The sequence below is a fragment of the Malania oleifera genome, chromosome 5 (genome assembly GCF_029873635.1).
Source record: "Malania oleifera isolate guangnan ecotype guangnan chromosome 5, ASM2987363v1, whole genome shotgun sequence".
In the NCBI taxonomy this organism is placed as follows: Eukaryota; Viridiplantae; Streptophyta; class Magnoliopsida; order Santalales; family Ximeniaceae; genus Malania; species Malania oleifera.
The window spans coordinates 38804839-38820670 of NC_080421.1; the positions used below are offsets into that span (position 1 = coordinate 38804839).

At 37.8% G+C, this 15832-nt stretch overlaps 1 protein-coding gene across 2 annotated transcripts; it reads right to left on the reverse strand.

Annotated features, from left to right (window-relative positions):
* Positions 1-1914: 1914 nt before the first annotated feature.
* On the reverse strand, positions 1915-14126 carry LOC131156181 (uncharacterized). Of its 2 annotated transcripts, none has more exons than XM_058109646.1 (3): positions 13692-13973; positions 13209-13362; positions 1915-2236 (listed from the first exon to the last, which is right to left on the reverse strand). In XM_058109646.1, exons 1-2 carry the CDS (start codon positions 13851-13853, stop codon positions 13210-13212), a joined length of 315 nt encoding a protein of 104 aa, XP_057965629.1. In that variant the 5' UTR covers positions 13854-13973; the 3' UTR covers positions 1915-2236; position 13209. The 2 variants fall into 2 exon arrangements, with proteins under 2 accessions (XP_057965629.1, XP_057965628.1); XM_058109645.1 differs by lacking the exon at positions 1915-2236 and adding an exon at positions 4439-4755 and having other exon boundaries at positions 13692-14126.
* Positions 14127-15832: the final 1706 nt, after the last annotated feature.

A 15832-nucleotide genomic window follows, 5' to 3' on the forward strand; every position in this document is an offset into this window, starting at 1 on the left:
TTCAAATTTTCTTTGCGAAGGAGTAAGTAGTATCATAAAAATCATAAAAATGATCAGCTAAACAATTTAAAATGTAGTACCGACATTTATACTCATCTTTTTTGTATTGTTCTAATTTCTCATGGTGATCAACCAACACATCTTCATTCTTTTATTTGGTATCGATTTTTTTTTTCATCCTTCAGTGAGAACATAAGCAACTTTGAGAAGACTAAGGTAAAATAGTACCTTACCTTTCTACCTCTTGAAATGGGCTTCTTTAAACCGGAAAGACTTGTTGAGATCTGCAACATTTTCACTCGATTTCTCAACTATAAGCTCCATATTTTGAATCTCCTTAAAATTGTTAAAAAAACTAATAATATAAAATGATAGAACTTAAATACAAATAAAATACAAATATAATCACGATTCACAAATAAGCTGAAGCACAGATATCTCGTTCTCTTTAAGAAGATTCAAGCCCTCTGCAATTTTTTGGCTTAACCCACGTACTGATGTAACAAAACTCCTCAAGACTTGTCTCCCCTAGGATGCAACAGTCCGATTTGGATCATATGACTCTCTCCAATTCTACATAAACGGAAGAATCCAAAGCTCCACAAAAAATATCTTTCTTTGATTGTTAAACTCTCTAAACTCAAAAGAAAGATAATATGATGAAAATGAAGAGAAGAGATTGGTGTATTGTGCTAATGCCTCGAGGGTCTATTTATAGGCACAAAATGACCCTTCATTCCCCATGTACTTAATAAATAAGATATATATATATATATATATATATATATATATATATATTAAATAGATACAAACCTAAATTCATAGTACATTCATATAATTTATGTTATGCATTTATGAAATACATGAATGAATGACTTAATTAAATATAGATACATAATTCAATCCAAAGTACACATTCTTTTTCAAGATAATGAATATAATAATATTATTATAATTATTAATAATATAAAAATACACTAACACAATATTACTTTTCAATTGATGCATCTAGGACGGGTCCTCCAGTGCTTGATGCGTGTGACACTCCCAACTATATCAACCTATCATGTCACAATGGCTCAGACACGCACTATGACTTCTTAAATATGACATGCTGGTGGTTGAACGATTTGGTTGAACTTCAAATTTTGAAATGTTAATGTTCCGATCCGTTCTGTTGGATAATTGTTTTACAGAATTAATTAGAAGAATCAGGTCTTCGTTTTTACTATGCTTTGAAAAAAAATGCAAATTTCAAAAGAATATGTATGCTAATTTCTTTTCAATTGCAGAATTTACCTTAAAAATTTCTCCACTTTCTATGCTTCTTTTCCGATGCATTAGAAATCATGAATTGAAATATATTTTTAGCTAACGCAGGCAAACACACTCTTATGTAAATTGTTGCTAGTGGTTGTGTCCAACACCTCACACCTATGTCAGAATATGGCACTCTCCACATTGCACTATAGATCTGGGATGGAGGCTCTCTTTGGTTAAGGAGCTTCAATGTGCCTTGAGTTGGGAGCTTTCAAAGTGCAGGCAGGTTCTTTGGTGTTTCCAACGTGCACGCTCTGGTGCGTGCCCAATCAATTTTCGGCTTCATTATTAGCATTATACATTTTGTAGGACCATTTCGCAATGCTTGTAAATGTATTAATCCTGTGGCCTTTGGCTTCAGTGCAGTGTCTAATGTGGATAAAATACTGTGCGTTTGCTTTGCACTTTGCTCGTTGTGTGTGCTGGCATGCGTGCCAATTTATGCTCATGCTGCTCCTTCACACTGTTTTAAACTATTGAATTTACTCATCTGTTTTTAATCAAAGGATTGTTATAACTGATGATCATGCAACTTATCTCTATTGTAAATAGGATCGTGCATTGAAGAACAAAACGTTGCAAGAAAAAAACCAAAAAAAAATAGCATATTGACGTTTTGCATCCCATAAATTTCAATCATTCAATTGAATTTGCCATGTAATATCAAGCAGTTTTAACATAGGCAAATGAGGCTTGAACCCAAGTGCCAAAAACACAGCAAAGTTGCCATGGAAAAATTTATTACATAAAAGAACGAATTCATTCACCATGAATCTTAGTCCTGGCACGTTAGATGTAAAGGCTATTGCCAGCGGTTGCCATTGTAGCTTTTCAAAGCAGAGGGGAAACACCACCAGCTCAGGGGGGGGATCTGGTTTGCCACGCTCACCAGGAACCTCAAAGCTTGATGAGGGAGCTGAAAAAGGTGGAGGGGAGATTTCAATGGGAATTTCCACGATACTAGCCTGATTAAATGAGAATTTGTGCGATAAAACTAGAATCAACACGAATACGATCTCAGACTTCCCAAATTTGTGTGAGGGGGCAGGGGAGCTGGTGCAGCGGTACCGTCATGGCTGGGGCTGGAATGACGGAACAGCAACGGCACTGCATGGTTAGCAGCACCGTTGGGAATGGCCATGTGCTTGTGCAGCCAGAGAGTGGGAGTGGGTGTGGGGTCGTGCCTTGGAGGTGTTCAGAGAGAGAGAGAGAGAGAGAGAGAGAGAGAGAGAGAGAGAGAAGGAGAGGGAAAGGAAAAGAGTTGGGGACGAAGCATGTACTCAGATTTTTATCTTAAATTTCATTCAACCCAGACTTACAGAATACCTTCAAAGGGCAACAGAAGATGGCCCACTTGACATGTGTCATATCATGAGTAGTCGAAGATCACAGACCGCTGACCGCGAGGTCCAGGACCACTTAATAGTATCACACTTGACCGCAGCAAGTCGACTGGTTACAAAATTCTTCACTGTGCACCTAGACAATGACGCAGAGAGCATGACTTCAAACTGTTCGTTTTGTCAAATTCTAAGGTGCCTTGAAATTTGCTCCTCACTTTCTCATTTCCAAAACCATAACGAACTTGCCTGGACCACATACATTAATGCTTTTTTCTCGGGGGATTTCATTTATTGCAGCGATGTGTCAAATTTTTACACCAAATTTATTTTATGTTTGATGGAAGAATTGCCCCCACAACCATGGCTGCTAAAGGACAAAAATAAAAGCAGAAACAACAAAACTGGCCCCTGATATAGCAGGAAAGAAATGAAAAGCATGCAGCAAAAGGCTTTGATGCATATAGGGAGCAAAAGCTCAAGTGGCAGTAAGAAATTAAAAGAGAGATGAAGCAAGATAGGCTTTGGTAGATGGGAAGCAAACACCTCATGAAGTCACTCACATAAATCAACAAAAAGAATGAGAAACCCCAAGGCTGAAAGAAACTGAACCTGAAAATGAGGAAAAGCACTAGAGAAGAAAACTAGTTTCTTGAGCATCTCTTAATCTCATATGAAATGCAAGGAAAATTGAGTATTGGACTACAGAAAATAAATCTCGGATGGCAACAATCTTCCTAGGAAAGAAGTTCCATATCAGAAGGAGTTTCCACCGGACACCGTTATAACATATAAGAACAGTCATAATTATAAGAGTAGATCTATTGATAACATATCTTAATAACTGGATAAACTCCTTTATCAGGCCTAGATCCAAGATAAAATCATCCAGCTGCAAACTCTCGGGCAAATTGTAGCCATGGCTGGAGCACCGGATGAGGCCAACAAGTCATCCCACGTCTTGCATGCAACATCCATTGCACTTAAAACTGCGGAATCTGGCAAGACAGAAACATTCAAGGGCATCAAGGCTGTCATTGAAGTAGATATTGGGGGTGGCACCAATGCATTCAAGGAAGCAAAGCTTTCTGCAATTGCCTTGATAGCATTTTTGGGCAAGGAAGCTCCGGCTTTTTATCAGCTGGAAAAATAAAATGCCCTCACACACCACGAACATGGTATAAGGCAGCATCATAGGATCAAGCTGCCTTCTCTGGTGCATCATAGAAACCCAACCATACCCTTGTTTTGGTTTTTTGGAGTTCGTATTTCTGAGACCCATCTGCCCAGTGATCTCATTCAAACACCCTTGTAGGGTCCTGGACTTCCCTTTTGACGAACTTTTCGCAGAGGTGCAGTTAGTGCAGAATCCATTGGCTTGGGACCAAAAGAAATCTTGGGAAATCAATCCAACAAAGGCATATGATGAAGCCTCAAGCAGACTACTATTTATGGGGGAGGAACTAATACTTTGTGTGAAAGCGAAAAGCAATATGAGCTCATAACACAAGGAAAAGTGCAAGTGGAGCTGACATGATGGTGGCATGCAACGTTGTAGGTTGCACGAGGCAGTGGAAGTACTGTCACTTGGTTGGCCTGCCACCAAGGAGTTTCCAATCGTGCAGTAGCAAAATTGAGAAGAAGTTAACTAATGCACTTGTCACGCGTTCTTTCATTCTGAAATGGGGGAAAAATTAATACTCCCATTAAGAAAGAAATGTATAGAAACTTTCTTCCCAAGCTAAGCCAAAAACACACACTGGAGCAAAGTCACTAAATTTTGTCAGCAATAAAATCCTATTAATTAATTAGAAGGCAATGTGCTTATAGAGGGTATGACAAAATTCATAAGAACAGAGAATAAAACAATAGGATAAATCTCTCCCTCTAGTAGACTATAAACGGAAAAACTACATATTCCTGGATGCAAACCACCCCTGCCCAAAGAAAGAAAAACACCCAGAAGAAAGATGCAAACAACTAAAACCAGGACATGTTGAAATCTTTTTACTCATCTGCTCTTGGTGTAGAGGTGTTGCTAAATGAGCCACAAAACCGCCTAAATTTTTTGGCATGTCATAGTGTACCACTTCACCTGAGTCGTGAAAAAAAAAATGAAAATCAATATCATAGCTGCACCAGTAGGATGTTTACAATCAACTCATATAACAGAAAAAGAAGAGTCTGCTTGGGGCAGAAACTATCTTCCACTGCAATTCTCAAAATCTTAGCAGTTAATCAGCCAAAGTAACTCTAAAGAAAAAATAAAAAGGAATTACAAGATCACAAAATTATTAATAAAACCATACATTATGTCCCTATGAGAGGCATCAAGCAGCTAAATCAACGTGATAAATCCATGAACTTTGAATCCAGACATCAAACAAACCTTATACAGCAAGACTAGGCTCCACAATATCTTCTCTTCCATTTTATTATTATTAATTATTATTATTATTATTATGAAAACAATAAAAATAATAATAATAAATAATAAAAAAAAACTTCTCTAATGAGCAACCTATACTACAAAAAATCTAGGCAAGATCACAGCATTCAATACCTGTACTGAGTAATCACATTCACCAACGAATTAATTTTTACCAAATGCAGCATCAGCCAACTTGGTCAACAATTCAACATTCAACATTCAAAACTTGTAAAACCTTGTAAAGTTAAATATAACTATTAACTGTTGCTTGTTGGCTGTCCATGATCAAATCGTCTTCCAGATTTTTGCATCTATTTTTTTGTTTTTTCCTTTTTTTATTTTTTTTTTTGTTTTTTTGGTATCCACTAGTATTACTGCAATTTGTATCTAACATGTTTTAACAAAAAATCATCATTTAAATGGGATAACAGAGTGAGGCAGTCATACAAAATTCACCAACAATGAGAAAAAATTTGGAACTGCAGCATTCATGAAATTGTGATAGCTCTGATGTCTCTTAACATTGTTCCGAAATCATGGGTTTGTACTTACTGCAATGTAATGGAAAATACAGCAATTCAATTTTCACAAGACAACCCAAAATGCCCACATCAAAATTTTCCCATAGTAACTGTGTTTTGGAAGGCTTGAAAATTTTTGTATATTTTTCCCTTCTTGAGCAATATTTTTTAAGATAATGAAACAAATTTATTGAAGAGAAGACATAAATACAGTAGAATGAGGATAAGAAATCTTCCAAGAAAAAAACAAAAAATATATATATATTTTAAAAGACTACATCGAAGCTGCCTACCAAACCCTTTTAATTCCTCCCCCCCCCCCCCCCCCCCCTCTTTTCCTCCCCTAAAAACCCCAAAAGAATTGTGCCCAAAAAGAAGCAAGAAAAGTAACTTTCTCCCAAGGCAACCTTGGAGAATTCTCCTAATCTTTAAAAGCTCTAGAATTCCTCTGGCACTAAAGCAACCAAAAGAATTGTAAAAACAGCAGAGTCCCAAAATATCCTCCTTCCCAAAACCCCAAAGCTTCACCTTTAAAAATTCCTGGATAGCATCTGGAGCTGCCCAGTCCCCACCAGGAAACAAGTTGTTTCACATGTACCTCGCAACCTTACAAAGAACATAAGGTTAATAGTCTCATTAGACTCATAACACAGCATGTAAATATCTGGATTAAGGGCTTTTTAAGGCCTCCTTGTCCGTAGCATATCACCCATATTGATCTTGTTGAGAATTAAAGTCCAAATGAAAGCCTGGATTTTAAAAGGAACCTTCGCTTTCCAAACAGTTTTGTAAAGAATAAAGGGCTAGGAGTTTTGGATTTTGAGAGATAGGAAAAGGAAGACTCTGAAAAGAAAAATCCTGAAGTGTCCCCAATCCAAATCCTTGAATCCCCCCTCGAATTTGACGATAAAGTATTCAGCACACCCAGTGATTGAGTAAACTCATCAACCTCTTTCATTTAGACTCCTAAAAAATGGAAATCCCAAGAAAAAGGGGCTCTCCTCAAAAGATTGAAAAGATGAAATTGGTACATTGTGAACAGCGGGAAATCTAAACAACAGTGGGACCAACAATTCTAACGAAGACTCGCCAACCCAATTATCCTCCCCTAAATGTATTTTATCCTCACTGCTCGCATTGAAATGTGTGAGGAAAGAAAAGGCCAGCAACCTGGAAAACAAACTTCAAAGTAAAGGCCAGCAACCTGGAAAACAAACTTCCAAGGACTCGCATGAGAGGCACTACCACTCCCTTTAGAATCCCATCCATTCCTGTGTATTTTGTATTTACCCTTTATTACCAGGTGCTGTAGGGGAATTAGATTCTACAGGAAACTGCCATAAACATTTCCTTATTAAAGATATGTTCTTAGAAAGCACATTGCCAAACCCCAAAACCCCGTCTTAGGCCTATTGACAACATCCCAACTAACAAAATTTTCCCTTTTGATATGTTCTTAGAAAGCACATTACCAAGCCACAAACCCTACCCCCTCTGTCTTAGGCCTATTAACAACATTCCAACAAACTAAATTTTCCTTTCTCCCCAGTACCTGATCATAGGAAATCTCTCACAATCTTCTCCAAATTCCCAGCCACCATAGAGGAAATTTTGAAAAGGGGTAAAAAATAAATGGGAATGTTAGCAAATGAATCACTAATGAGAGTGATTCCAACCCCTATCAAATGAAAAGCCCTCTTCCACTCTAATCCATTCCCCACCCTCTGGATCAGCAGGTTCCAGCAACCATTCAATAAAGGGTAATCCCCTAAAGGAAGACCAAGATAAGATAAAGTCCAAGCTAAGGTGATGGGGATCAACATGTATCTCGAGTATCTTTCGCGGATATTTTGTGACACGTGAGCGACCACCCGAAGTCCACCAATGGATGTGAACTTTATTTGCAGCAATTGAAGCTTCTCTTGGAAGCTAGCTTGGAAAGAGGATGACAACTTGCAAGTCAAAGAGTCTTGGTTTTTCAAGAAACATAATGTTGGGGATGTGGCTCATATTCAAAGCGGATCACATGTACCGGAGAAAGCTACGTGACGTGAAGGACAAAGGGACAGAGGCAAGACGCAACCTCAAAGGGCAAACCATTGACGGTTTGGTGTGTAACCGTCGACGGTTTCAAGCAATAGCATGGTAGTCAAAGGTGCAAGGCGCACCAAAGCGCAGAGGGTACTTGGAGCCGAGGTGAAGGCGCGCGCCTCACCTTATTAAAATTGTGTACAATGCCTATTTGGTGGGTAATTGATATAAAAACACATCAATAGTTATATTAGAATTTAAAATGCCAAAATATTCAATAGTAATTATGACAACCAAGTACCAAGTTCAAAGTGAAACAAACATAGACAACCAAGTACCAAGTACCAAGTTCCAAGTGAAACAAACATAGTTCAACATAAGTAATTACGCATGCAAGATTTCAAGCTTCAAATTAGAAATGAAATAAAATTGCCAGCTGAAGGCCCAAAAGCATCTTAAATATCAAAAGAAAAGAGTACAATAAAACAGCAGCTAAAAAATGTTATATATTAATATATTTCAGAAAAATGTATACTTTGTACCCTGCATTTCCAAACAAATTACAAAACAGCAGCAAAATTCAGCAAAAAAAGTTATAAATTAATTATAAAGTATAAACTTGCATTAAACTACATAATTAATTACACATTACATAATATTAACTTAGAGGCTTAATGCAAGTTAATATTATAAAAAGAAGCAGCCAGCAGGAGGCAGCAGGAACTAGAGAACTGAAGAAGAAGAAGAAGAAGAAGAAGAAGAAGAAGAAGAAGAAGAAGACGAGATGAGTTACTAGTTTGAAAATTGAAGCATCCTGATAATTCACGAAGGCTCAAACCTCGATGACGAAGGGCTCCTGCTGGTTTGAAGGCTCGAAGATGAACTGACGAAGGGCTCCTGCTGGTTCGAAGGGTCGAAGACGAAAGCCTCATGCTGGTTCGAACTTCAAAGGATCAAAGACGAAGGGCTCCTGCTGGTTTTGTACTGCTTCGAAGAATTGATTGGTCGAAGACGAACTTCTCCTGCTGGTCTCGTGCTGCTTCGAAGGGTCGAAGATGAAGGGCTAGGGCTGGGGCTAGCTCTAGCTACGTTTTATTTCTCAACAGCTTCAAAAATTTCAAGGCGTGACTCACTGTGCCTGAAGAATCAATGCGCTTCAATGTGCCTACCTGCGCCTCTTGCAGGTCGCCTTGCCTCTGTAATGATGGGGCGCTGGTCTTGTCGCCTCTATGCGCCTCACGCCTAGGCGCGCCTCAGGCACGCTTTTGACTACTATGGGCAGTAGCTGCAAAGAGTTTTTTTCTACTCAAAACCGTCGATGGTTTCCGTCAACGCAGATTACGTATTTTCAAATCGGGGGCTTGTAGATTGGGCTTATCTGAAGGTTTTTCCTTCGGGAGATTGACACAGATGTAGTTTAGGTTTACTAGAACTCTTTTGTACGCATAGGATTGTTATATAAACAATATTTGTAACCCAAAAGTGTGAGCTTTGACATTGATCATAGGGAAACCGAGGTTGCTACTCCCGTGGACGTAGGCTATTGCCAAACCACATAAATCTTATGCATTCTAGTTGTGTTTTTTATTCTTCTTATTATTGTTTGATTGAAACCGTCGACTATTTTCAAATCGGAGGCTTGTAGATTGGGCTTATCTGGAGGTTTTTCTTCCGGGAGATTGATACAGATGTAGTTTAAGTTTACTAGAACTCTTCTGTACGCATAGTATTGTTATATAAACAATATTTGTAACCCAAAAATGTGAGCTTTGACATTGATCATAGGGAAACCAAGGTTGCTACTCCTGTGGGCGTAGACTATTGCCAAACCACTTAAATCTTGTGCATTCTAGCTGTGTTTTTATTCTTCTTATTATTGTTTGATTGAAACCATTGACTATTTTCAAATCGGGAACTTGTATATTGGGCTTATCTAGAGGTTTTTCCTCCGAGAGATTGATACAGACGTAGTTTAGGTTTACTAGAACACTTCTGTATGCATAGGATTGTTATATAAATAATATTTGTAACCCAAAAGTGTGAGCTTTGACATTGATCATAGGGAAACCAAGGATGCTACTCCCGTGGACGAAGGCTATTGCCAAACCACGTAAATCTTGTGCGTTCTAGTTGTGTTTTTTATTTTTCTTATTATTGTTTGATTGCTTCTTGAGTATATTTCATCATTGAGTGATTGCATTAGTGGTTGTTGATTGTTTCGTGATTGATTGTATGCTTTCGTTGCGCGTGTTCAAGTTGAACAAACGTCAACACATGACAACTTGCAAGTCAAAGAGTCTTGGTTTTTCAAGACGCATTTATTTCATTTTTGGTTCCTAGACTCCACTATCATAATTATTCTAATTCCTAGGCACCTATTTCCTATGACAAACTATTTCCTAGGAACCTCATTACCTATGTTTTAAATGTTTTATTTTACTTTTGTATTTTCTTTAATATCTTAAGAAGTCATGTGCAAGTCATGTGTATGCTCATGTAAGGCTATAAATATATCATCACTTGTATTTTAAAAGGTATCCTTGCATTATCAATTAAAAAGGAAGTCTTTGCTTAAACTTGCAAATCTTGTTCCTCTCCTTGTGAGTGAGTAGTGTGAAACCACGTTCCGTCTCCCCGGAGATTGGGTGCCGGGTGGTGAGAGACCACGACAACAACAACGTCATCATCAACACTGCACGCCCACTTCTCTTTCATAGCTCACAGCCACAACCTTCCTCAAGCTTCATTCTTGTCTCAAGAATCCTAAGGATCAACAAGCTTGTTTCTGGTGCGATCGAGTACTCGTGTGTCTTGGTGTTTGATATTCCGAACCTTTTGGTAAGCTCGTTTCAATTCCTTGTTTGTGACCATCTAAAACAGCCCCTAAAATCACTTTGTAAGCCTTGAAACTCTACCCGAATCCTTGATTGAAAAACCTTGTTCATTCTCTTTGACTCTTCTTATATTTTCAGCATGAACATGCTTGCTAGTACCGTGCTTAGGGATATTTGATTTGTATACTAGGACTTGCGATCTAATACTTCTAATATAACATCTTTTAAAGTGAACTTGATAACTTGAATGAAATGATCAGCTAAGGGCTTTTAAACCAAATCATATACGTTTTCAAAATCTCAACAACTTGTGATCATTAGAATATGCTTGTGATGTTCATGCTTGGTTAATTCAATTCTTCTCATAGATTGTAATATTGTGTGTGTGCTACAAAGAGGGTCAACCGTAGGACTAGGGCTACTTAAAACCGTCCTACATCATAAGGATTCACAACCTGCTAAGGACCTAAAAATCTCAAGGCATGGCACTTTATCTCTATCTGTACCATATCAAACGCTGCCCTTCTAAATTCCTCCATACCAAAAGGCCTCTCTAACCACTTATCTCTCTCTACCCTAATCGATCTCCAATCTAATCCATGTACCATTAACCTATTCCTGCGCTCCTCAAAACACAATCCTTTATTAAAAGAAAAAAAAATAGCAATCTCGTCCCCAATTTGCTTATCTCTCACTAGCCTCCGCTTCTTGAGCAATACCACACTCAATCAAATTGGTTAGCATGCACAAAGATATTTAAGTTCTATTTTCTATGCTAACATTTGACTTGAACACAAGAAGGAAAAGTCTAAAAATAATTAGGACCAGCGAAATGGACGAGCCACATGCCATACTTGTCTGATTCACTCCATTGGAATTTTTTTATAAAAGAAGAAATATGTTAAAGAGAAGGAAAAATGAAATGTAAAAGGGAGGATAACACATCCTTTCAAAAAGAAGAAATGACAATAACAAATAATCAAGCTTAAAAATTTAGTCCACAAAAGCTTTGAAATCACACTGGAAGTTGAGTTTCCTTAGCATCATCTATAACAAAAGAATGCAAAAAGCATTCAACAAACTCAAACAAACATACTTCTCACTAAACCGACCAAAAAGTATGTTTCACATGCACCAAGCAAGCAAAGCAATGCAAGAAAAGACAGCAGAGGGATTCCTCGCTACAGCAGCACACAACACAAACATCAAGAGACAGAGCCTTATTAGGCCTTCTAACCTGCAATAGATTGTTAAGGACTGCCATAACCAAAAAAAAGCCTTGATGCTGAATGGAATTTAAGGACCTGTTTCATTGTGGAATAACAGTTTTTATTTCAATTTTCAAATTTTCAAATAATTATAAAATGGCACCTAATTTTCCAATCTTCCAAGATGTAGAAAATCTAGAAAAAAATAAAAATAAAAAGGTATTTTCCAACTTTCATATACAAATTAGGCAAGTTAGAAAACAAAGTGGCATTTAGTAATTATTTAGAGTGGAAATAAAAAATAAAACTATTTTCCATAGGTGAACAGGGCTTTAGCCTTTCATTTTATTTATTTATTTTTTATTTTTTTATTTTTGAAAGAATAGGAAACTAAACTAGATTAAAAATAAATTAATAAAATTTAAAGAAAGAAGATTGGAATTGCTCAAAACCCATAACCAATAGTCCATCTTGGAAGAAAGCTAAAAGGATCCAATATGTTAAGATGCAAAGTGAATTCTCTACCTCCCACCTTCACATTATTAGAACTCCTATTTGAAATGAAATTTCCAAGAAAAAGTATACTCTTTTGTAGCAAATTAGTAAAACAAACAATAGTAAATGGAAATCAATTTTTTAAAAAAGGTGACAACTCCCGCACAAGCCTTTCTAAAAGCAAACTAGAGAATCACTACCCATTTTCTACTTTACCAACACAACTACAAGAGAGAATCACAGGAGATTTGATTTCCAAGGTATGTTGCTCAAGGGGAGAATGGTAAGGTAAGTAGGTTGCACAAGGCAATTCTTAAAGCAATCTCCTCAAACTTGGTTTGACTAAATTGGTACAATGGTTTCTACATTTTGTTTGATCTAGTGCTGCTCGTGTTTGGTAAAGGAAACGAGCGGAATTGAGATTGTACGATGTAATAAAAGGGTTGAATCTATCTCAACGAAAATATAACTTGGACTTGCTAAGTGAGACTTGTATTTTAGGCACTAATCAAGATGATACTCTTATGAATCCCAACATGAATTTGTCTAGGGACGTTGGACCAAACTTCAAAGACAAATGTCGATAACGGTAGTTGGTTGGAAAGTTCATCTACTTAATTGTAAGTGGACTTAACACATTTGTTGTAGGAGTGGTAAGTAAGCCTATGGAAAATCCCCAAGTACTGTTCAATCATTGAACTAGAGCAGTGTACTAAGAAGTTTCAGGAGAAATAGTAATGGAAGCATTTTACTAGTGAACAAGTCTGGGGCCAAGAATTGTGATATGTGAAGGCAGGGATAAGGTTGTAATTGAAGAAAATGGGAAGTACCGATAAGGTATTAAAAAAAAGTTTAAATTATCAGTTAGGTAATTAGTAATAAACTCTTCAGACAATTTTATAAGCACTATGTTGTATGTTAAACGACTGTAAACTAGACTCTAAACCACTGAAATAACCAGCAGCATCAAAAGTAGCACCAATTTAGTTAATTAAACAAGAACTGGAAGCACACAGAAGGACTTCAACCTTAAGATGACAGAGAAGTCGGCAACTCAGTCTTGCTGCCTGTATCAGCTTGACTAGCCGCTGTCGGCGGTACATAGATTCTAGCTTTCTTGAGAATTTCAGCAACAACCCAATTCTTACGCTTGCTCAATGGCCTAGAATGATCTAATCTAACCTGCAATAATAGTTTTGTAAATATATTCATTTCTAATATTTATTAACAATAAATAACAAATAAATAAAATATAACAAAAAACCAGCTCCATTACTTAATCTTATATTCAACTTCTCATCTGTCTGCAAAATCACTGGCACAAAAAATAAAATGGGAAAAGGAATGTTCTCGATTATATTGAAACTAAATTACAAACATTTTCAAGTGAACAGTCCCCAAATAGAAAAAGGATCATATTGGGAAAGGAAAATATAGAATTTCACTCTCGTATTGGTGATATCAGAGATGAAATTAGAAGAAGAAGAAGAAGAAGAAGAAGAAGAACACACTCTGTCGCCAATGTTGCACTGGTTATGCTCGTCGTGGGCCATGAATTTGGAGGTCCGTTTGACGTAGCGATTGTAGAGCTTGTGGTGGAAGAGACGGTCTACTGCCACAACCACCGATTTCTGCATCTTGTTCGACACCACCATTCCTACCACGGGTTTCATCTTCCTCCTACCCTCAGCCACTCCTAATCTCAATTCTCACACAACAAAACCCTAATGAACCTACCACGAACAGCAGTTGTGAACGAACTTGATTTTGTATCCCTAACAATGATTTCCTTTCCTTTTTGGATTTTTTATATTAAAATATTAAATAACAGTTTGGTGAAAACTTCATTTCCATGCATCCTAAAACTCAATCTAACAATTATTTAAATAAAATTCATTCGATCGTCCAGCGAGGTTTGTTTAGAAAAATAGACACCATTTGATATGTGGCGATTAAAAATCATTGAACCATAGAACAATTTTTAAATAAATTTTTTAAAGGAAAAAAAATGTTACATCAAATAGCGAGTTATGCATGTTAAACTTCTCTCCTCCTTTTCTTTTTTTTCTTCACGTGCAACCGTTTGCACCTACTTCTCTCCCAATAAGGTGAAGAAGAAGCCTTCCTCCTCTATGTTTGATTGCTCCACGTCCCTTAGGTACCTTGCGCATGCAGTCTCCAAGAAGCATTCTTTGCCCCAGAATTCGAGCTCCAGAGCACGATCACTCATTGTCGTCGCTCATACCGACGAAAAGGAGCCGGATCTGGAGAGAGAGACTGGCGAGAGAAGGCGTGGCCGAGACATCGTCATTGCCATTGATCATGGCCCTAACAACAAGCACACCGGCCCCATCTCCCTCCACCCGAACAATATTGCCTTCCTAAACATGAATCTATCGCACTGTTTCAGTTCTCCCTCAAAGTTTCTAGTCGTCGAATACTCGTGGGCTCTAAAGCATAATAAAAATATAAACTAAACTAATCTATAACCGTGCAGAATTTTTATGAAGTTAGATCATTCCCATTCTTCTCAATACCGTGAGAAACGGGGGGGAAAATCCAATTTTCCTCTTCCTTGCTGTCGATATGAGCGACGGCAGTGAGCAACTACACTCTGGAGCTCGAGCTTTGGGGCAAAGAATGCTTCTTAGAGGTTGTAGGCGCGGGATACCTGAGGGCGTGGGGTACCTGAGGAACGCAAGAGAAGAGCCTTCTCAGGGAGTACGCCGAGAGAGAGCTCAACGCCATTCTCTGGTTCTCGCTCATCGCCATCATCGCCACCTCGCCAAAATACCTCAACCCTGGCTAGTACATGTAAATCTTCACTCTCAATCTATTTCAAGACTAGCAAGCATAGGGCAGAACAAAAGACAACTTCAGTTGTTGATAATTATTTTATGTGATGTCAGTAGGTCATATGGTGAGTAGTAGATACAAGTTTTTTTAGGGATGTGGCTCATATTCAAAGTGGATCACATGCACCGAAGAAAGTTAGGTGAAGCGAGGGACAATTACATGAGAGGAGTCTGCAGCACTGAGGGCAAATCGTCAACTGATTGGGCTAAATTGTTTCAGGCAGTACGCAGGAGATTATTTTCTCAGCACCAAATAGTCGACTGTTTGACCTAAACAGTCGATTGTTTCAGTCTGCGTAGATCACGTATTTTGAATTCAGGAGCTTGTAGATTGGGCTTATCTGGAGGTTTTTCCTCCGGGAGATCACTATAGATGTAGTTTAGGTTTACTAGCATTGGGTTCATACTTAAACACTATTATAGCCCAAAGATGTAAGCTTTGACATTGATCATAGTGAAAACCCAAGTGCTGCTCCCATGGACATAGGCTATTTCCGAACCACGTAAATCTTGTGTGTTCTAGTTGTGTTTTTGCTTCTTCTTATTATTCTTTGATTGCTTCTTGAGCATAGTTCATTATAGAGTGTTTGCATTAGTGGTTGCTGGTTTGTTCGTGATTGATTTTGTGCTTCTGCTGTATATGTTCAAGCAGAACGAGAGCTAGAATTCTAGTTGAACTTGTACTAGAATTCAACTTGAACAGGGAACTAGAATCAATAAGTGGTATCAGAGCTATTTGTTCTACGATGGGTGGGGTCTCTTTGATTAAGTTCGATGTGAACAAGTTCAACGGAACT